Source organism: Rhynchophorus ferrugineus, unplaced genomic scaffold (genome assembly GCF_030347505.1).
Source record: "Rhynchophorus ferrugineus isolate W39M unplaced genomic scaffold, kcgeb_rfMv2 rfM2, whole genome shotgun sequence".
In the NCBI taxonomy this organism is placed as follows: Eukaryota; Metazoa; Arthropoda; class Insecta; order Coleoptera; family Curculionidae; genus Rhynchophorus; species Rhynchophorus ferrugineus.
In genome coordinates this window covers 32,736,751-32,761,109 of record NW_027472581.1, presented here as the reverse complement: position 1 = coordinate 32,761,109, position 24,359 = coordinate 32,736,751, and the positions used below count along the sequence as shown (strand labels likewise).

Below are 24,359 nucleotides of genomic sequence, written 5' to 3'. Positions count from 1 at the left end.
AAAATCGTAAAATTTCTCGCAGTATTTCGCTCCGTGTTTATTTAATGAAGGTACAGTATTTTAATCATTCTGAACGAACTTATTATACCAACCATAGCAGAAGTTTCAATTATGCCTAAGAAGTTGACAATCGATACATAATCCAACAAAATCGACGCAGCTCTATATACATAACTATATTTTTTGAAAAATTCATTTCAGGTGAAAGTCGTGACCTCCAAAATGTACACAAATCACCTACCTGAATGAAGATTCACAACGCGCAACAGCCTCTAGTGTGTGATTAAAAAAACTTTTGAAAATGTGTTTGTAAACTCTCAAATATGTGTACAATATATTCCCAAAATATAAATAAAACAAATGTATTCTTAATTGGCTAAAAAAATCATAAAAGTTATCCTAAACAGAACGTTCTACACCTATTTCCCCCCTTAATGAAATACAAAATACAAAATACAAAAATTTGATCATACATAGGTACTTCTATGATACTCTATTATAACCAGAGACCGCCCGAAATTCGAGGACAATTGAGTTAATCATGTCCCCTCATAAAATGAATAATATAAAAATGATATATTAGTAAAACTCCTTTCCACAATATCTCCAACATAAGATCAGAAATATTTTTGATATATAACATTAATTAAAATAATAAATCTAATTAAAACTAATTTCCATTAAGTTTCAATAATGAACAGTATAGTGAACAGCGAACATTATAACAAAGTATCGTAAGTATCATAAGTTTAAAAAAATCAACGACAATGACTTGCAAAAATTATTACTTTCAACATTCAAACTTTCAGACAGCTTAACAGTTAAAGAACCTGAACTGATTTCTCCTATTGAAAATAGCTAGCAATAGTAGTAATAATTTAATACTGTTATAGCTTCATTTTTAGTACAGATGTTTTTCTGGACTAAACCATAACTTTGTTGATTAGTGATATGGCTAGTAGATCCAATTTTCATCGCCAGCCACAACGCACCACAGAAAACTGTTTTTATTTGACTGGCAAACAATGAAACTATATGTCCAATTAATATAACTCAATAATACTAAATTGGGAACCTAAATCTTATTGAAGGGTTCTGAAATGGAAAGGGTTTTAAATATAACCACTGGTAATTGAAAATACTATTTTATTTAACTGAGAGAAGAGGCGACTGGTTGAATGATACAAAGTGACACTGAGGGTAAAAACAGGTAAAAATTATCCCACCATCTATTTTTAGATATCTCACTCGTAACACCATCAAAACAGATGGCCCCTTAAATGCAATCCATGGCCAGTACAGTACTAATCATATAATTTAACATCTCCCTCTCTAGAAAAGACCACAGGGATAGATATGGTCGTTGTCCCGTCTGTATAGCTTATAGTTCTAATAAAATTATGTTTGCGTATCACCTTGTACCGCCAGTTTGCCTTATAAAATACTCGAAATAGCACTGTTCCTACCCAAATTTCCGTGAACGCCTTCTAGCAAATAGCTCACCAAGATTAGATGACTCCAGATTCAAATAGTCTAAGGTTAATCTAATCCGCCACTTTGATGGCTGTTCACCCTGAACTGCAAGCTTCTGTCCAAATTCCAGAAAACTAAGTTAACTTACATCAACTTCAGTCGACCTTTGGTAGCCCTACACCTTGAACTGTGAGGCATGTGAGGGGAATCCACAGACTAGAGGTGTATTTTAAAGCTTCAATGTGTCTTACTTGGAATCATTTATGGCTAGTGGGCACCTTCAATTGACTCTTTCTAACCTTTCATCTTCAGCTGCGATACTTTTGCCCGAACTCCATCAAGGAATGCTTCGAGTAACTACGGAATGATTGTCAATACAACGTCAACCTGTCTCCTTTTCTTGATAAAAATTAAATTATAATACATATACGATACATATAGGACATATACGATTCAACAGTTTTTCTATTTTTAAATATATATTATTTTCCAATCTCTTAATAAAATATCAGTTCATCAAATTGAATGATTATTACTAGGATCTTGATGAACAAAAACTGACACAAAGTTTAACATATATACATCAATTAAAAGAGCTAATGTAGTTAGGTTGGATTCCCAATCAACTTAACGCTTTCTAACTTTGCGCGAACAAGCTCATATCGATAAACCCGAGGCGATTTTTCAGCTTTTAATATAGAAGCCTGCTGTTAAATTTTCTCGTAAAACGTTTCCAAGTCGATGGAAGAAAAAAGTGAAAACTTTAAGGAATTTACTTAATAGAAAACGCCAATAATTCCAGACTACCCGAGAGAAACGGTAATTTATTTTTGCCACAACAAAAAAGGGAGACTGTTCAATTTAGTCTTTCCATTTTTTTTCGGTCACTATTCTTTTTGAAACGTATCAATCAATATCAATATATGGAGTTGGCAAAAAATATGAGTATCCACACATAAATTGCCTTCAAACACGCGTCTCTGCAAGATTTTAAAAAATGTTCGTAAAATTTTGACATACACATGATAACCATTAAATACAATACAAACTATGTGAAGTTATAGAACCTATAATTGAAACTTTTAATACAAGTACAAACAAGTTTATCATATTATTATGTGTTTGGAAATATCTTGATCAGCGATAACTGTTGGTGAAAATACAAGGCTCCAATGTAAACAACTGTTGAATAACCTATACTAGTGTATACAAACACTAACAATAGAATTCTCAACATTCTATTTTTGTAATTCATTAATTTTCTTCGATTTATTGCCCACCTAAACATAATAACAAATCAGAAAATTTCCGAGCCTTCTTTAGTACGCTAAGTAATAAATTTATTACCGGAGGAGACTACAGTACCTAGCATCTAATGTAGGGATCAAGGATAGTAACCTCAAAAGGTAGGGAGCTGAATATCACAGAAATATCGATACAAAAAAGTATCGGACAGAATCATGTTTCGATCTGTCTTCTTATCACGTAAACCTCCTTCTTTGTGTAAAAATAGAACTAACTGGCCGCTATTTAGAGACAAATTAGACAGAACCATCTATTTAAACTTACTGTTACAAACCAAAATTTATACAGAAGTAGCAGCAATGAATATTATAAAAAATATACAGGAAGCACCATATTTCGCGACTTCTAACAGTGAAATATTTCCAAAAAAAACATACACACAACATATATCAATACAGGAAAAAATGCGAACAAAAGAAAATTGCAATAAAAATTACCACAACTAAGAACTAAAGAAAATTTAATAAATAAAAAAAAAGAGCTGAAAGAATTGATTCAAAATGAACAAAACCAAGGCATTCAGGAATACTTAGAAAATCTGACACCAACTGACACTACAAATTATTCATTGTGGAAGGCAATACAAAAACCCCAGCAGCATAACTCATAAATTCGCCATTTCAAATAGATTTACCACATAACATAATTGCACCCCCAAAAAAACTCAAAAAGTAAAAAAAGCAATTGGATATGATTATATCAACTGGAAAAATATTACAGGAACTTAAAAATATTACAGGAATCAGAGAAGGTAAAATTATTAACATTCACATTCAATAGTATATCACGAATTAATGATTTTCCTGATATCTGGAAAGTAGCTTAAATAATAATGATTCTCAAACCAGGGAAAACACCAGAAGATGTCACCTCCTATTGCCTATAAGTATAATACAAAAAAGAAAGATCTTTACAGAACACCAATTTGGGTTTCGCAATAAGCATGGAACAATAAATCAAATGCATATGCTTGTTAACAAAATAAATATGGACTTAAACGCCAGAAGATATTGTTATGCTGCATTCCTAGCCATATTTCAGGCCTTTGATAAAGTGTGGCATACGGGATTGCAGGTTAAAGAAACTTCTAATTCTGTAGAAAAAGTAGAAGTAGCTGTCAACAAAATCTACAAATGGACTAGAGACTGGAAAATACAGCTCAGTAGCTCCAAATCTGTCCATGTGAATGTTGCGTTGGGGCGAAATGCGAAAAAAATCTAAAGACATAAAACCAACTAATAATCCAACGTACCAAAAACAAAGTTCTACGATTAATTACCAACGCTTATCGCTACGTAAGTAGCGAAGAGTTGCACGATGGCCTGGAAATCAAATGGATACACTAAGTGATCCAAGATTTCGCCCCAAAACATGAGATAAGATTACTAAATCATAGCAACGTGGAAGCAATATAGCTACTAGACAACACGAACTTGTTTAGTATATAAGTATATTCTTAACTTTAGCTTAAATAGATTAGTTTACTTTTAATTTTAGAAGTACATACGTTCTCGTCTTGCTGTGTATTAATGCAAGTATAAAAGAACAGCAGTAATAAATTAATTTGTAAATTAAGATTGTACTAAGCATATCTAATATAAGATGTAATTAATTATAAAAAAAAATATTATATGACTAGTACCGCACTGATCACGGTACTATGATCCGAGGGGTCATATGTTTTGAATGGTGTTTCGAAAAATTGATTTCGGGATGTTTTTTACTTTTTTGCACCCCGGGGGTAGCTTTGTATCGCCGTTCAACCAGTCGCCTCTTCTTTCCGTTAAATAAAACAGTTTCTTAAAGTAAAATAACCATGCCATCAAAGAGTAAGAGTCTTAAGCGAATTATTTGAAGAATAGAAAATTCGAAAGAGAAATATAATAATTAATTATATATATATAAATATATTTAAAATGTAAAGAAATGTAGATATTCTCTATATTTTGAGCTTACATTTTCGGCTGTGTTCAATGCTCATTTCTAAAATATGTGGGATGAAAGAAAACGTCAAGATATATTTCACGAAAATATGTACCTTATCGGCACGTGGCTTTGAACTGGCAATTTTAAAGCCACACTTCATTTATAGTCCGAAATGGAATATTGGAAATTATCGAAAAAATCTGCTAAACGCTCCCAGCTATAAATCGACGTAAAATTCAACAAACTCCCATTTTATGCATAAAACCGATAACATATATTTAATTCCTGGTGGACAAAGCATACGACTTTTTTGATAATTGACGACGAAAAATTTATAAGATTCATATTCTGTCACCAACTTTTATTTTGTAACACGAATTGGCCAACAAAGTTTTTTCACAAACAATAATCATAGAGTTAATAAAGATGTTAAAGAACTTTATACAACGTGGAGCAAAAGTCCCGCTACCATTTTTATTTCCTATAACTTTGCTCAAAGAGAAGATAAGTAATTTTGGTTTTCATAAAAAGCTTATATGGTCTTTACATTTTTTTTTCTTCGTTATGACTGAAAAATTATATCGGCTAAATGGTGACCGCGATTCGCTATGCAACTTTCGACTCTTTTTAAGGCATTTTTCATGACATCCTGTAACATCTGAGGTTGAATTTCTTCAATTTTGTAACGAATAATGTCTTTAAGATGTTGAATTATTTGGGGCTTATTCACATTCAAACTTTTGATTTTAAAAACCCCATAAGAAAAGGTCTGGTACTGTTAAATCCGGAGATCTGGCTGGCCATGCTAAATCGCCACTTCACGAAATTAGTCTTCGTGGAAAAAGTCATTCAACAGTAAATAAAAGTAATTGCAAGACCTTGGATATTTTCAAAAAAATAGAGACCAATGATGTTTCCAACACTAATACAACACCATACAGTAGTTTTTAGTGGATGCAATGATGTTTCATGAATTAATTGACGACTGTTTATTGACATCTCATCGCTCATTATCAATTTAGACGAAAATTTTTCAATTTCAGCAGACAGCCTTAGGATTGTGTTAATGTACTCAACTCGTTGATCAGGATCTCTCGGTAGCAATTTTTGAACTAATTGAATTTTGTACGGGGAATCAATCATTTTCAAATCACCTTTCAAAATTCGCTTTAAACTGCGTGCAGAAATGTTTAAATGGAAACCACGTCTCGGAATTGATGTTTCTGGAAACTATGCAACACTATCACGCGCCAGAGCCACATTTATAGCGTTACGAGACGTCCATTGTCTTCCAGAACGAGGCCTGTTTGCTGCTGTACTGTTGAAAATCATGTAGACGATAAACTGTGGTTTTGTAAGGCACTGACCAATTAGGATGTTTTTGATACAATTTCCCCTGAGTAGCAATAATGAAACGATTATTTTCAATAAATATTGCCACTATTTTTGCTCGTGTTTGTGGTTACAGCGAAACTGAAATAAACGTCACATAACCAAGATGGCGCGGAATCAAAATAATAGCGCGACTTTTGTCCCACCTGTTAAGCAACCTTGAAGAATTGTTTATGGAGGTCCACTAAATAGATGATACTTTCATCACCTTTTGGCGTCATTTTATAGATGTTTTAATATTGTTCTACTAAGGCCCATAGAAACATTTGATCAGTTCAATTGCATTTTTGTTACCTAGCTACTTCCTATTTCAGACGTACATGTTTTGGGCGAATAATGTAGAGAATAGTTTCTTGGAGGTTTAAAATTTTTCCACGTTTTTGTAGCCATATTATAATCAATATTGGGGGAAAAATTCAAAGGTCATCACTTCATATACACTGCCGGCTCTGGAAGGGAAGATCAAATGGGATCAGCATATACAGGTAGAATGGGCGAAAAAACTTTAGATTGCCTTTAATGACAAATTTACTGACAGCCGAGTTGTTTGCCATCTTTAAGGCACTGGACCTGAATCCTACAGGAAGTCAAGAATCATATGTGGTAGCCACGGACTCCGTGAGCTCTCTTGAGACTCTTGGATCTGCGAAATCTGGACAAATGATGTACATATTCATTTTATTTTGGCATAAAGATATAAACGCCCATACGGTTTAAATTTACAAAGGGCTAGATCAGTTGAGATGGGAATAAACTATGGGTGGTAAAGAAAATATATTATAAAAAACCAAACATAAATAACATGCCTAGAAAAGTATATCGGTAGTTCAAATCATAAGACACCTATTGTTATTATTATTATTCTTTATTATTTTAAAAGCCCATCAGCATCTTGGGCTATTTAGTCGAATCGAATTAAAATGTATTTTTAAATAAAGTATACAAAAATTACACTGACATTCAAAAATAATATGCTATACAAATTACAATAGAGAAGAATTACAAAAGGTGTATCAATCCAGCGGCCGTTAAAAAGTTGAAAAGCATATTCAAATGCTTGGGTTGGACTAGTTGTTTTAATGACCTTAATATTCCGAGCTGCCGTCTCAGTACCTCAAACTTTTCACACTCCATAAGGATTGTGAGGGGTCTCTTCCTTTTAACAGATGCTCATGCGTTAGTCTGTTAGGCCCTATTCGCAGCCGAGCAAGGATGCTCAATTGGAACCTGTTGAGATTGTTAATATTAGGAGATTAGGTAGATAGATAGATAGGTAGAGGATCCTCTTGATTTCCCACAACTTGTTATTTTCCATAAGGAGATCCCAATTTAGTTGATCCAATTTTTTGTATATAATTTTTATATGTGTTTTAGCATCTTCCTTACTGAATAGAAGGCTCAGTTTGATTGAATTTTCCTTTCTGCTTGCCAGATAGTCGGCTCTTTCGTTGCCGGGAATTCCTCTATGAGAGGGAACCCATAGATAATTTATTCTTACTCCCCTCGTCTCTAGTGTTGTATGTAGCTCTCTGATAGCTATAACTAGATGGTGAACTGTCTTTAATGAAATCAGGCTGTCTAAAGAACTCATTGAGTCTGATACTACAAGTATTGATGAAGTATGAACTTCTGATTAATTTCAGATTTCATTAATAAATGCATTTGTTAAAAAGCACTATCCGAGTATTGCAGATAATAAATACGGTAATTTGGGAATATTAGCAGTTATAAAATTGTTTCATAATTTTAGAATTCTAAATTAGACACATGGGGCATAAAACAAAGTAGAAAGCAATAGATAAATGAAACCCATAAAAGACAAACTAAAGATGAACTATTTGGATAAATAAACAAAGATCAATGTAATTTTATTTAAAAATTTTGGTAAAGAAATTATATTTTCAATCATTCTTTTTAGGTGAAAATATGGATAAAAGATAAGGATTATATAAATACATAAATGAAGTAATAAAAATAACAGAATTTAAAATGAAACTAACTACATAATTTGTATACGATCTATCTTTATATATATATATATATATATATATATATATATAGACCTAAGTTTTGGAAAATAGTTAACTTAATGATTGTAAATATATTCCTTCAGTATACATTATTAAATTATAAAAAATTAATTACCTAATTATTTATTACTTCATTTATAAAAACATGTATTACTTCATTTATTATTCCATACTTATGTTTATAATATAAAAGTAAAGAAAGATCATGTATACTTATATCTGATGCTCGGAAGTTGTTACAATCCTGAAAATAATCTTACTTATGATACTTTGTTATAATGTTCAGTGGCGTAGTAATTTACACTTATTTCATTGTCAATATTTTGTTCATTATTAACTTTCAATAATGGAAATTAGATTTAATTAAATGCAATTTAAAAAATTTTAGTAAGTGTTGGTTTTTAAGATCGTTTGTATATATTTTAACATGTTTTAATATACAGACGTTTATTATTTTAATTAATGTTATGTATCAAATTCATCTTATATTGAAATTACTGTGAAACCATGTTTAGTAACATATCATTTTTAAATTAGTTATTTTACTCTAGTTTGAGAGAAACATGATTAATTTAATAAATTGAGGTCGAATTTTCACCACATGGCGATCACTAGTTAATATTAGAATTTTGTTTATAGGTCAAAGACAAAATGAACTAACACCCAAAATTGATGCGGCAACATTGCGAGGTTTTAGCGTCACAAATTTAGATGACGCGAGTTCACTGTTTTATTGAATAGGCTGTAGTTATGCCATCCATTATAATTCGTTCAGAGAAATATTCAGTTTGTTAGAGTGAATCCTCGCAAATCTGGACAGTTTTTCGGACGGTCCGTTGATGTCACAAGCAAGTGCGACGACCTAGTTTTTCGTGTCATACGCCTGACAGATGAAAGGCTTCAGTCTCAAACTGACCGTGAAAATCGGCGATGTTGTCGCCTGCCAACTCTCCGCCTACTGCGATTAATATTTCGTTACTTGTAAATGTTTTTGGCATTCGATGAATGAAAGTGGAATTTATAATTATGTAATGTTGTCTAATATATTCGTATAAAATATATAGTTTCACTGAATAAGTATCACTATAAATAGGCGGCTTTGAAGCCGTCCGTTAGAAAAAAACCAAAATTAGTCTTCCAGTGTCTTTCTTTTTTTATCATTTCTAAATTGTTTTTAAAACGTCCTTTCCCACTTGGTGAAACACCATACAGTTACAGCTGACATTTGGAAAATAATATCTACTTCTCTAACGATTCACTATTCTTGATTTACCATAAGATCTTCTAGTGATTGTCAGCAAATTAAACAAATCAGTTTCCTGACTCAGACGCTCTTGATCTCCAAACCTGAAATATAATTGAACAAATATGGTCTGCTGCAAAAGAAGCTACCCCGACATCAAGAGAGAAATCCGACTATGAGGAATATTACGCATTCAACGCGACGATGAAAATCGCCAACGAATTCCAACCGAATTATATAGAATCTACAATAGTTACTGTGGAAATTGGTAACAATCTTAAAAAGGCTCACGGAATTGATATTTCACCTGGGATGTTGAAAGAGGTGCAGGAAAAGCAATCATCATGTTAATATATATATATATATATATATATATATATATATATATATTAACAAGACTTAAACATATTTCGGCTGGAGTTCTCCAGGGTAGTATCTTGGGACAACTGCTATGCTCCGTGCTCTACACTGCTGATATCGCAACAATAAGAGAAATAGTACTTGAAACATTTGCCCACGACACCGTTATGATGGCAAAATATGTATCTCTGTCTAAAGCTGTAGAAAAAGTACAAGTAGCAGATAACAAGATCTACAAATGGACTAGAGACTAACGTTCCGCCTAAATAATAAAAAACTAATTAAAAATCACTTGACGAATTACTAATCCCTCAAGCAAAATCAGCCAAATACCTTGGCATCCCTCTCGATAGTAAGTTAAATTGGAAATGTGAAACAAAAAGCAGAGTAGATCAAACTCAAAATCAGACAACTGTACTAGTTAGTCGGAAGATACTCTCAACTTGACCTAAAATCAAGGGACTGGTTTATCAGTCAATAATAAAGCCAATTTGGGCCTATCGGGTTACACCAAAACGTCAAACCAACTAGTAATCCAACGCTGCCAAAACAAAGGTCTTCGATTAATTAGGATTAATGGATTTACGAAATGATCCAAGATTTGGCGTTAAAGTATGAAATAAGACCAGTAAACAATACAGCTACTGCACAACATTCAGGAAATCAGAAGATTGAAGTTCACCATACCAGACGAACTTGCATAATGTATAAGTGTTATTTTTAACTTTAGCATAAGTAGATTAATTTTATTTCAATTTGGGAAATACATACTGATGTATTAAACCCGTACTCGCCTTGCTTGTCTATTTAAATGCAAATACAACAGTACAATAGTAATAAATTAATTTATAAATTAAGATTGTGACAAGCATATCTAATGTAAGTTGTAATTAATTTTTAAAAAAAGCTGAGTTAAGTTGGAGTAACACCTATAAAAGTTGAAAAATTGCAATAACGCCAGCTAATGGACGTCTAGAAAACATACGAACCATCATTTTGAACAACAATAATATCTCCATAACCATAAACTCCACTCCATAAAACGCATAAACCATTTTCACTCTTTATCAGAATAGAATAGCTTTTCACCAATTTGCAAAAATTCAAATTCGAATTCCGTTTGTATAACGTCCAAAATGAAAATAAGCTTCTTCCAACACATCCGCGACTAAAATCGACACGCTGATTTTCAACACTTCCCAACAATCCTCAAGAATAATGCAAACCATTTCATACCACTGACATATATCTGTTGATATGAAACGCGATAGTAAAATCGATGTCCAGAACTACTCTATATTGTTTGGTAGTTTTCGAGAAAAAAAAACAAAAAATTTTGAAATGTCTACTACTCGTAATTAAATGTAACCAGTTTTATAATTCGATCTACCATTACGTAAATTATTTGACACTTAATTTAGTTGTAGCATTGATTCAACTAGAAGCATTTTACTGTAGATTCACAACAAAATTAAAGAATGTGTTAATGTGTAATTAAATAGCTTTAAATAAATGCATCAAATAGAAACAAATGCATCACATCAAGTCAACCGATATTTTCAGACCGGTTTTTTTGTTTCTAATTTAAATAAAACACCTCTATTGGGATTGAAAATTTCATGTATCGTTGATGCAACGAGATGGTGTCCCTTTAACACGGACAGCTGTTCAGCCTGTCCCACTTATTCGGCAAACAGCTAAAATAGTTCTCTTCAAACCCTGTGCGATCTATCCGCACGCTTTCGTCACACACTACCCTCCCCCTTTTCCCCTACATGAGCACGTGCCTCTATCGATAACGACAGATCCTCCTGACAATAAGGCAACGTTGCAATAATATTAAAAAGCATCACACCTCAAAGACACGGTTTGTCCCTTTTTTAGATACAAGTAACAACAATTTATTGTTGTTCGTCTTTCTCTCTTGCACTCACCTTGTTTCCGAACTGGCATCTCGAGGTTGGCCTCGATTCTACTCAACGCCAAGGTATCCAGGGCAAAAACGGGGATGACCGCACTGATAAAAAAAAACGAACCGACAGGCAATAATATGTCGACGGTTAAATAACAGATTGTCGCCAATCAAAACCGCACAAAACTTACAATCGTGGATATGCACGCGAACAAATTATCCAAAGGCAGATTGAATCGGTTTCGCGTTGTTTTGACAGCGGCAGAGATGTACGTCAAACTGCGGCAACATTGCGGCGCGTCGCGACGTCCGTTCGCGACACCCCAAGGCTGAAACGCGTCCATGTGCCGCCATCTAACAAACAATAAAATCAACGTGCACAACCAGATACCTGTATCTCTCCAGGCTTGACTATCGAATGATGAAAACCGATTTGTAAATGAAAAAGACTTTTTATTTCAATACTTATATAAAAATAAAAAGTAAGAGTAACAACTTCAGATTAATGGTCATTTTAAAAATGAAAAAAAAAATTTAACCATAATAAGTGCACACTTACTTTAATGATATTGTCTCATTAATTTAAAATGATTTAATAAAAAAAATTAATAAATACTTTAAAATAATTGGGAATATTTAGTTATACTCATGTTAAATCTATTATTAGTTATACTTTTGTACTAACTTATTATTTACATAACAAATAACAAATTCACATATACAAATTACAAAACCTGTCCACAAAACATCAAATTCAAAGTTATAACAATATTTATATTTATTTTAAGATTTAATTTACTTTTTATAAAAGCTATTTAAAATTATTTAGACATTAAAAATTGCAACAGCAAACCCACAAACTTTATGACTATAATTTAAAGAAGCAGATACAACTATATGTTAAAAGGCAATCAAAAGGTTAATTCAATATGATAATAAATAGAACACAAATAAAAAAATTTAAACTATATACATGAAATGACGAAGGATTTTCCTAAGTTTAGTAATTCTGAGGAAAAAAATTATCCAGTATTGTATCAAAATACCTTGTAATATTTGTGTAAAAAGGATTAATACTAAATGAATCAAGTGCTTAAAATTTGTGCTCACACTTAATGCTTAAAATGAGGACATGTTGCTTTAAATTATCTATCAATTCTTTTGTCTTTTAGTGGTTGTCGTTTTTCCATTGTGCGTTTAGCTTTGCTTTCTTATTTTTGCTCCAGTTTTCTAATATATTTTAAACATGCCTTTGTTAAACTTCTAAGATCCTCATCATTTAGCAAAAGTGCTTCATTATATGTATTTAATCAAACAGTCCTACAATTAATCTGTTCTTGTTTTACCATTATTATTTCATTTGTACATTATTCTTTTAACATTCGACTAATTTCATGTTCGTTTTCAGAGTTAATTAGTGCATTGTCACCTAATGTTTTTGTATCTGTCATTTTGTTGGTGCTCATCAGTTCTTCATGCATTTGGACCAAATGGTGTGAAAGATGTCTTATCTAAAAAGTTATTCAACAACTTACTTCTTCTTAATTTTATTTTCAATATCTACAACTAGATGATTGTATTCAACACACTTAAGTAAAGCAATAACCTTTATTATGACTTTCTACCTCTACTCTATAAGTTCTATTAGCGATTTAATACTAACAGTTGTTTTTATATAGCCTTCCTAATAAGCCTCGGACTTTTTTAAATAATCTATGTATTTTTATATTGTCTTCTAGTGAATAATTCCAATAATTCTCTTAGCTATAAAAGAACAATTTAAACGGTAACTTAACCTAACGGTAACATTTTTATATACCTATTTTAAAATCTCCTTTTACCAACGAGGGTTTCTGGATTGGACCTACTGTTTAACGTAGGCCCTGAAGCATTAAACATTAAGCCTACCGACTGACGAGTGACTAACTTAGAAATCATCCCAGAAGACATCCAATCATCTTACCCAACCTGGTTACTGGCGCGACTGTGGTCATTTTCATTGTCGGATTTTACACTCTTACCTAGGACAATCACAAATATAAATTTACGACCATGCCCCAGCAGGATTCGAACCCGCGACTATCATAAGAGTAGGTGGACCGTCCTTACCACTGCGCCAACCACGTCGGCCTTAACATTTTAATCTAATGTTACCAAATTTTATTTCTCACTCACAACAGTAAACAACACACACCAGGTAACGGTTTTATCAATTGTTCCCGCTTACAATATATATTTTATAGAGAATATTTTTTGAAAGAAATATCGATAAATAACGATATTTAAACAACAACAAGCATAAACAATATCGACATTTTACAATAAATATATCGATATTTTTTAGAAACAATAAAAATAGTGAAATATTAGCCTAAAAAATATGTATTTTTTCTAAATATTTTAAAGAGTAGTGATATTTTTGACGGATTTTTAAAATTAAGTACCAAAATTCACCAAACAGTTAAAATTAAATATCAACTTAAAAGCTTAATTAAAAATTTTCTGCATACCTAATTGGCGCTGTCTCGTTCCAACTACAGCACTGCATTTTATTAGTGAAGGTCCGCGTGATTCTAGTGCTTTGTGTCGTACAAATAATTATTACTACATTTGTCTTACAAAACATTGAGGTCTCCATATTCTGTGATTTAGTTCTGATAAAAAATGTATGCTAACATATATGTTACGCCTGAGACTACTAATGCGGCTGATAATTAGGTACAGCGGCGTTTTTATTCACATTTAGTATGATCATCACTATTGATGATACAGATTTGTTTTCGGTTTTAGTTGAGGTTGATTTGTTACGAATTACCTATAATGCGTGACGGAATTGAATTAATAACTATAACTGATGGTCCTATGATCGAAATTGGACAACTATGTATTAAATTAATCATGTTTCTCTCATAATAGTTAAAAGAATTAATTTAAAAATGATAAGTTGCCAAAATTTGTTTTCACAGTATTTTCAATATAAGATCAGAAATGTATTTGGTAGATAACATCAATTAAAATAATAAGTGTTTGTATATTAAAACATTTAATTAAATTTTTTTGGATTTAATTTAATTAATTAATTAATTAAAATTAAAATAAATAATAAAATTGATTAAACTAAATTTAATTAAATCCAATTTCCTAAAAAAGAAAATAATAAGGACTAAAATTACTATAATAAAAACTAATGAGTCCTAAAACAACTAATATAAAAATTATATTTTCAAAAAACTTTTCACAGTATTTTCAATATAAGACCAGAAATGTATTTGATACATGATATTAATTAAAATAATAAATGCCAGTATATTAAAATATATTAAAATATCTAACATTCACTAACATTTTTTAAATTGCATTTAATTTAATCCAATTTCCTAAAAAAGAAAATAATAAGGACTAAAATTACTATAATAAAAACTAATGATGCCTAAAACGACTAATACAAAAATTATATTTTCATAAAACTTTTTACAGTATTTTCAATATAAGACCAGAAACGTATTTGATACATGTTATTAATTAAAATAATAAATGCCAGTATATTAAAACATATTAAAATATCTAACACTCACTAACATTTTTTAAATTGCATTTAATTAAATCCAATTTCCTAAAAAAAGAAAATAATAAAGACTAAAATTACTATAATAAAAACTAATGAGGCCTAAAACGATTAATATAAAAATTATATTTTCATAAAACTTTTTACAATATTTTCAATATAAGACCAGAAACGTATTTGATACATGATATTAATTAAAATAATAAACGCCAGTATATTAAAACATATTAATATATCTAACACTCACTAATATTTTTTAAATTGCATTTAATTAAATCCAATTTCCTAAAAAAGAAAATAATAAGGACTAAAATTACTATAATAAAAACTAATGAGGCCTAAAACGACTAATATAAAAATTATATTTTTATAAAACTTTTTACAGTATTTTCAATATAAGACCAGAAACGTATTTGATAAATGATATTAATTAAAATAATAAATGCCAGTATATTAAAACTTATTAAAATATCTAACACTCCCTAACATTTTTTAAATTCCATTTAATTAAATCTAATTTCCATTCCAACTTGATGTAAGTCAAGAAAGTATTAAAAAGTTTAAATTAGTACGCCACTAAACATTATAACAAAGTATCGTATAAGTAAGATCATTATTTTCAGAACTGTAATAACTTCAAAGCATCAAATATAAGTATACATGAGCTTTCTTTACTTTTATATTATAAATATAGGCATGGAATAATAAATAAAGTATGTAAATACACGTTTGAATGTATATTAAAACAATAACGAACATATTTAGATAATTTTTATTTTTTATAATTTAGAAATATATATTAAAGAAATGTATTTGCAATCATTAAATAAACTATTGATTTTCCAAAACTTAGGTCTATAATGTAAAGAATAAAAATAATTGATACAAGGTTCAAACAATAAAATATATAGTCACATACCTCATTCCATTAATCATTAAACACGTCAATATTTATCAATGCTTTAGAATGTTTACAAATGTACTGTTAGTAATTCATAATTTCTTTTTGTCCTACGTCTTCCATCTATGCAAATTATGTGGTTAATTTCGTTTTAAATCCTGCATATTTTTATTACTTCATTTATGTAAATATATATTACAAAAACTATAAATACACCAGGCTGATTAAAAAAATAATTTGCCGGCTTGGTGGGCGCAGTGGTAAAGGCGACCGGACTATTCTGCTACTGTTGCGATAGTCGCGGGTTCGAATACTGCTGGGTCGTAAAATTATATTTGTGATTATTTAAAATGTGTACTTGTCCTTAGGCAAGAGTGCAAAATCCGACAACGAAAATGATCCCAGTCACGCTAGTAACCAGGCTAGATAAGACCGGATGTCTTCTGGGATGATTTCTAAGTTGGTCATTCGCCAGTCGGTAGGCTTAAAGCCGAGGACCTTGGTTAGGAACCCACCTTAAAATGTATGTCTAGTCCAGATAAATCCTCGTTGGTCAAAAAAGGAGACTTTAAAATATATTTAAAAAAAGATAATATTAATAGAATAATAATTATCTGTATTTTGGGGACTGGACGCCTTTTATGGGGAAAGATTTTATTTATACAAATTTTTGAAATTTGTGTAATTGAAATATCAAATTTCTTGTAAATTAAATACTTTAATGGACTATACTTCACCAAGTTAAGGGTAAGTGACATATATTTTATTGAACAATGTGATTTTATCAATTTTTTACAGCTTGGTATTTATGTTATGGCAAACGGAAATTTCAAACATTTCGAACACTATACTTTTTTTGGGACTGAAACCGGGAAGGGGAATCATGTTACGGATACCCGGTCGGGAAGACCCGCAAGAATAAGCGATTTGGACTGGTTATGTGGAGACTGCCTGTGGGTTACCCACTAACCCCACCCTATCAGCTGGTCCAATAATCCTAACTGATACTTCTTACTGTTAGTAAGAAGGGCGCCCGTAACCAGTAACACCGTTAAGAGGCACAAGGACCAAGCAAGGACATGGCGTCGTTAAAACACCACGCAGCTTGCGGTACATGAGTTAATCGCTCGCCGGAGAAGGTCGAGATAATTTGGAGTTAGAGCACAACGAGGTAGTGTCGGCTGTGATAGAATAAGGCCACGAAGAGCCGAATGAGTTATTGACCTAAAATATCGGCCAGCTCGGAAAAATATCTATTGTCCGAGAGACGAAGAGTGGAAATATATATCGAGTGGACCTCGGACATAAAATCGTGAACTTGGAGGACATCTGTTTCTCTATGAATTTGATTATTCCTCACGAACCAGGGGGCACTGATTATTCTCCTGAGAATTTTGTTTTTAGTTAGATACTGGAGTCGTATAGGACGACTGATCAAACCAGCATCTTGTACAGGAGAGATTTTATTGAAAGAGGAAGCCTGGTTAATGAGCGGGAACAGCAAATTAACAGTACCTTGACCTTTATGGAGGGACCTTTGAATGTGGGAATTCCACCTAAACTTGCGATCGGCTTCTTCTAACCATGGGACTTCGGTGTTCTCGATTTTAAGACGCGAAATGCTTGGTGCGAAACGCTTCTTGTGGAATATGGCCTGGTTTTTCTGAGGGTTGACCTATAACCTGCAGAAATGTAACCACTGGACCGTCTCATCGAGTTGTTTTTGGAGTCTGCTTTGGATGTGCGGTTCTACTCTTGAAGAAGCAAAGTAAGCAGTGTCGCCTGCGTAAAAAGCTGCCTCAACTTGTGGTCTCCTAGGGATATCTGAAAGAAAAATATTAAATAAAGCGGGTACCAGGAGGTAGCCTTGTGGAACTTCTGCGTCGATGGTTTCCCCACTAAAAAGAATATCTTTAATCTTCACCTGGAACGATCGTCCTGACAGAAATGATTTGATAAGAGCTGTTAGGTCATCGGGTAGACCTAATCGGATACATTTCATCGCTAAACCTTCGTGCCAAACCTTGTCAAAAGCTTTGGTTAAGTTCATCAAATTAAATACAAATCGAAAGCTTGTGCGAGAACTAGGCGCGACAATTCTGAAAAAAAACAAAGTAGCCTAATCTTACTAACTGGCATTCGTTTGGACTTATAATGCATGAACAAATCAGTTTAAACGTAAGACTCAAAACTGTAGATGATCTTGAGCTGCAAATCCGAAATATAATTGAACAAATGCGGTCTGCCGCAAAAGAAGCCACCCCGACATCAAGGAGAAATCAGAATATCAGGTAAATTATTCCCTTGAAATTAGGGAATTGATAAAAGAAAGACGACAAGCTAGAAGAGTATGGCACAGAACCAGAAATGCTGTAGACAAAACAATGTTAGTAATCAGACAAATCAAGAGTTTAAAGGATATAAACAGAGTTGCTTCGAAAAAAATTTAAGATTACTCGCTATGGAAAGCCACTCGGAGATTTAAGTACCGCCTATTAAAAATTATTAAAATGAATAGGTTCGATGCAACGAACATTTAGCTGACGTATTACAATCGAATAACATAGAATCTACAATAGATGTAAATCCTGTTTATCAGCCCGATGTAGCTGTAAATTTGACGGAAGTTGACAACCTCAATCCTAAAAAGGCTCCTGAAATTGATGATATTTCGCCCGGGTTATTAAAAGACCTATAATCAAAAATCATGTTGACATATGTATTCAACGCCTATTTAAGACTGGAGTATCTTCCGAAATGTCTTAAGGTTACTCAAAGAATTATTCTTAAAAAACCTAACGAACCGGCAGAACCAGTTGGATATTATTACAAATGGATCTTAAGGCCTATTTCATTGCTACCTGCGATATCAAAATTATTTCAGAAACTGCTGTTAAAACATATTAAACCATCTATAGAAATAATCGACGAAAATAAATACTGCCCTCCAATATTTTTGAACGTCTCACAAGCTTTTGATCTGGTACGGCATTTGGAATTAATCTATAAAATGAGCAGATTGCTGCCGCGGAATTACTCTCGACTGCTGGAATCACATATTTTCGAAAGAAAATGTACAGTCTCTCTTGAAAAGGCATTCTCAACACACATACCGCTGATATCCCAGCAATAAAACAAACAGTACTTAGAACATTTGCCGACGATACAGTTATGACAAAAGATGTATCTCTGTCTAAGACTTTGGAAAAAGTATAAGTAGCGGTCAACAAGATCTACAAATAGACTTAGAGACTGGAAAATACAAGTTAATCGCTCCAAATCTATCCATGTTAATTTTTCGTTGCAGCAAAATAATAAAAATCTAATTATATCACTTAACGGATACCCGATTCCTCAAGCAAAATCAGCTAAATACCTTGGAATATATCTCGATGGTAGGTTAAATTGGAAGCATCATGTTAGATAAAAAATAGAGCAGGTTAGAAGTTCAGTAACTGTATTGGCTAGTCGAAAGATACTCTCAACTTGTTATGTGTTAAAATCAAAGAGATTTGTTTATCAGTCAATCACAAAGCCAGTTTGGACCTATGGGGTGCAAATATGGGGTTGCACTAAAACATCAAACCACCTAGTAATCCAACGCACCTAAAACGTATAACAGGGGTTTGACTTAATATGGTAAATTTTGAAATTTTCTGTTTTTATTTATGGTAAAATCCTAGTAATACCACTTTTACTTTTATAATAAATATATTTTTAATAATCTCTCTATAGTATATTATAATTATAAATCAATATTTTTGTGATTCTTTATTATATGTATTTATATGAATTTTAATTTTAGGCAAAACGCCATTTAAATGTGAAATCTGCAAAACGGATATGCATGTAAATATAGTCTTAAAGCACATATGCGTACTCATATAAATGAAAGGCCTTTCCTTTGTGACTTTTGCGGAATGGTCTTTAAATATCATGGTAATTTAACAAGACACAAAAGGACATGTGGAACTGACAAACCAATTGAATGTAATGTATGTTTAAGCAGGTAAACACTCATCTATCTTTTACAAAAATGCGGTAATTAGAACCATTTAATGTGTTATTCATTTTTGGTCTGATATTGAGATTTAGAAGATTTAATAAACCGATTAACATTTTTAGATTCACAAAATGTTGTGATAGAGAACAGATCTATTAATGATAGAGCTTAAATATCACCTGAGAAAATATACAGGTGAGAGGCCATATGTTTATGGGATCTATGGTAAAACATTCTAACAATCCGATATAATGAAAACCAATATGAAAGTACATACAAAAGCTTATAGAGATAACCAAAACAATTTTTTTAAAATATGTAGATAACCCTAACGAAAAGATTACTATTGATCACCATCACAGTGCAAATAGCAATGACAGTTTAGATATATGTCTTTTACAATATAACCCAAGGATACTGCAACTAGACAACACACATAATGCATCAAACTTATTGTATCGGAAACAACTGGCATGATAAATATCAGAGAACTAAGGTCAGAAAATTAGAGTGGTTTAAAATGATCTTCCAGTATCAGAATGATCCAGAAGGTTACTTGAAAATGTGGTATTTAACAGAATATTGGTACAGGAAAATAAGAGGATTCAGTAAGAGGCACAGTTACTACACACAAGTTAATTCATTAACAGTTATTTGTAGATTTTCATTAACATTAGTCAATTATCAATATCAAAAAGTCTGTCTGATATATATGATCTTTATCATCACAAGCTTTTTTAAAAATACTATAGTAAAGCTAAAACAATTGTTACTACACTAAAATTATAAAAAATATTATTTTTTGAGCCTAATTTTTAATATCTTGTAAGCGTAGCTTTGTCATTATTATTTTACCTTGTACCAGGAACCATTTATTAATGTAATTGCTATTAAAATTATCATTCTCTTTAAGTTAAAAGACTAAACTAATTTCCAATAATAAGGCTTGTCTTATTTGTTTTATGAATTAAAACAAATCTTTGTTGTATTGGTGGTATTAATATTTATAAAAAGTATAGTTTTTTAATCAACCAAAACCATATAGTAACCTAATTATAAATAATCTTTTAGATCTAATAAATAATCTGATTTTACTATTGTTGTATAATAAATAATCCAAAATTTTATATGTAAACATCATGTATAGACCATCCAATAAAACAATTAATTTAATATATGCAATATAACATAAAAATACTAGGATATTGGTTAACAACAACACAATTGTAGACAAACTGTCACCATACACATTTGGTATGTAATCAGAAAGTAATAATGCATCGAATTCGATGTGATGAGTTCTGAAGGACTGTGGCCGTGAATTAATTTTTATATTTATTTGAAGCGTATCACAAAGCATCGCAAGGCAATAAGTATATCTTATGTCTATATTATATATACATGGCGTGTAGAAAATCACTTCATTAAGCGATCTCCTGTATAAAATATTATCTTAATTAATTAGCCTTATTCTAAAGCTTATTCTAAAGTCTATATATGTCCAGTAATCAGATCAGGTGGTGATAAACGTTTTAGTCTACGCACTTCACTATCACGTCGCATATTTAGCTGATTAGCAAGTATGTTGGGATGCACTGACACTCTTTCGAAGTACTTCACACAAACACGTTGAATTACACTCGTTATAGATTCAAGAAGAATATCGCTTTGTATCACTTTATTTGAAATATAGTACGGAGCATCAACAATGGCACGCAACACTTTATTTTGGAATTTAAGTTGGATTCCATATGATCAAATAGGCTTGAGTATAGACTGATAGAGCAATATCTTGTTATCTAATGATAACTTGGATTTGCGCCCGATGAGCCAATACATTTGCCTTTGCTGTTGCCAATTCCGTCGTAACTTTCTTTTTTCTGCGGAAATGTTTCAGTGTTAGTAGTCGCGGAATATGCTGCTTCCTGTATATTTTTTGTATTGTTTATTGCTGCTATTTCTATATCCATTTCAATTTGTAACGGTAAGTTTAAAGAGATGTTTCGGTCTAAGTTTTCTCTAAATAAGGGCCAGTTAGTCCTATTATTGCACAGAGAAGGGGGTTTATCTTTGACGGTAATTTTTGAAGAAAGTGTTACTATTATTGGTGAATGATCAGAAGAGAGATCGCAACTGGTTCACCAGTACAAATATGTTGTAAATTATCTACCTTTTGAGGTTATTATTCTTGAACCCCACATTAAATGTCTTGCATTGTAATCTCCTCCGGCTATAAATCTATTACCTAGCGTACTGAAGAATTATTGAAAGTGTTCTGCCTTGTTGTTATGTTTGGGTGGGCAATAAATCGCAGACATTGCTAATGGTCCATGGACTTCCTCTATGGTTATACTGGTGACTTGCAGGTAGTCTTGTAAGTAGTCGGAATTTTTCTTTTTCGAAATGCTTTATATCATCTCGAATGATTATGGCTGTATCTCCTGTGCTTTATCATCAGGGTGATTTGTATGATAAAGTTTATATTTGGGAGTTTTCAAATAATGTTTGTCCGTAAAATGTGTTTCGAAAACGATCATAACGTCAATATTTTGTTCAGTTGCGAACATTTTTAGTTCCCTGGCATGTTGTTATAGCCCATTGGCATTCCAGACGGCGATTTTGTAGCTAATGGTTTCAGGCATTGGGCAAGTTTGCTGACGACGGTTGTGAGTAGACCAAGCATCGTACTCATTTGATCCATTAGTTTGGCTAACATGTTTCCTATTATACAGATATTGCTGCTAGTTTCAGTAGGTTGTGATATGGTTTCTCGATTGTTGAACCATTTTCAACCATTTGGGCATAAGTTATGTCTGGTTGACTTGAGCCGGTGGGTAGACTGGTAGGTGTGGATTATTTTTGTTGCTGTTGATGCCTTTTTTTTTCTTAAGATAGGATGAAGTTTCTGCTGTAGTTTGTGAACTGCGCAACCCTTGGAATTCGCTGGATGATTACCGTTATAATTAGCACATTTCATTTCACTTTATCATCGCGAACTTTACGAGTACAATCTTCCGTTCTGTGCCCTCCTGCATATTTTACGCATCTAAATGATTTGCGACAGTAGGTTTTTGTGTGCCCGTGCGCTTGACACCTCGTGAATTGTGGTATAATTCTTTTTGTATGTGATGGTTCGCATTTAATGATATTGTTTTCTAATTTGGTGATTTCATACACCGCCTTATTATTTCCATTAGGTTTTAAATTAATATAGAACATAGGCAGAGGTTTTTTTGTCGTGTGATGTCGTATATTGTGAACATTTACGACCCCGTGGCCTTGTTCAGCTACCTTGATGGTGTTAAAGTCCGTTACGTGATGTAATCCTTTTAACACGGATTTCAATGTTCTCTCGGATTTTGGCCTGAATGTATGGTACTGGGTGTTTCTTTCGTCTAATTCTCTTACTAGCACTTTATAGTACTCCGCTTCGAACAATTGGATTTTTATTGTTTCATAGCTCAGTGTTTTAATTGTGTAGTTCGTAGTGATGGTTTTCAATAGGTCATGGATGTGTTTTATTACTCCTACCTTATAAACGGTTATTGGTGGTAGTTTGGGAGCAACTTCTTCAGGGTTTGGTTGTATATTCTCTTCAATTTTTTCCGATACGTCGCTAAATCTGTTTTTTGTCTCTATTGGTTTCTGTAACCAATAGTCACTGATTCTTGTTTGTTTCCTCGCGATTTCTTCTTCTGGACTTCTCAATAGTTTTTTGTTAATGACTGTAGTCCATTCTGGTGGTGGAGTTTGCGTTATTGCTGTTTGTTCTAATCTTATATCAAAGTGTGCAGGTGATTTGGTTGAATCGCTATGGTTTGCCATTTTTAGATTTTTAATATTTTATTTAATTTACTTCCAGAGGATAAAAAAATAAAATAAATACATTGTTTATTTCACGCACTTCATTTTTCACTTACGTTATTTTAGCACTAGTTTTTGACCAAAAATACTATAAATGAATTTCAAAAGGACTGTTGTAAAATAAGAGAATATAATTTTAAAACACTAATAAAAATGAGATGCAGTCTTTTTGTCTGGTCACGTAAACACAAATTATTAATACTTGCTGATAACCATGGCCTTCCATAGAAATGTCAAGTGGCTTATTAGCTTCAATGCGTTAAATTTTCAAACTACTATTTCTCTAGACGGTTCTGATTTAATATAGCGAATTTTCAAAGTTCGTTTGTATTTCTACTATAATTTTGATAATCATAATTGTGATTTAAATGCAGATTTATTTTTG

At 32.0% G+C, this 24,359-nt stretch overlaps 1 protein-coding gene across 2 annotated transcripts in view; it reads right to left on the bottom strand.

Moving 5' to 3' along the window:
• The window catches only part of LOC143190637 (disks large 1 tumor suppressor protein), a 308,341-nt gene extending 296,416 nt beyond the window's left edge, over positions 1-11,925 (bottom strand). For both annotated transcript variants that reach the window (XM_076395119.1, XM_076395118.1), the window contains exon 1: positions 11,664-11,925. In XM_076395119.1, the coding sequence (XP_076251234.1) occupies positions 11,664-11,682 (19 nt within the window). In that variant the 5' untranslated portion in view covers positions 11,683-11,925. The remainder of the gene's footprint in view (positions 1-11,663) is intronic.
• Between the last annotated feature and the right edge of the window lie 12,434 nt (positions 11,926-24,359).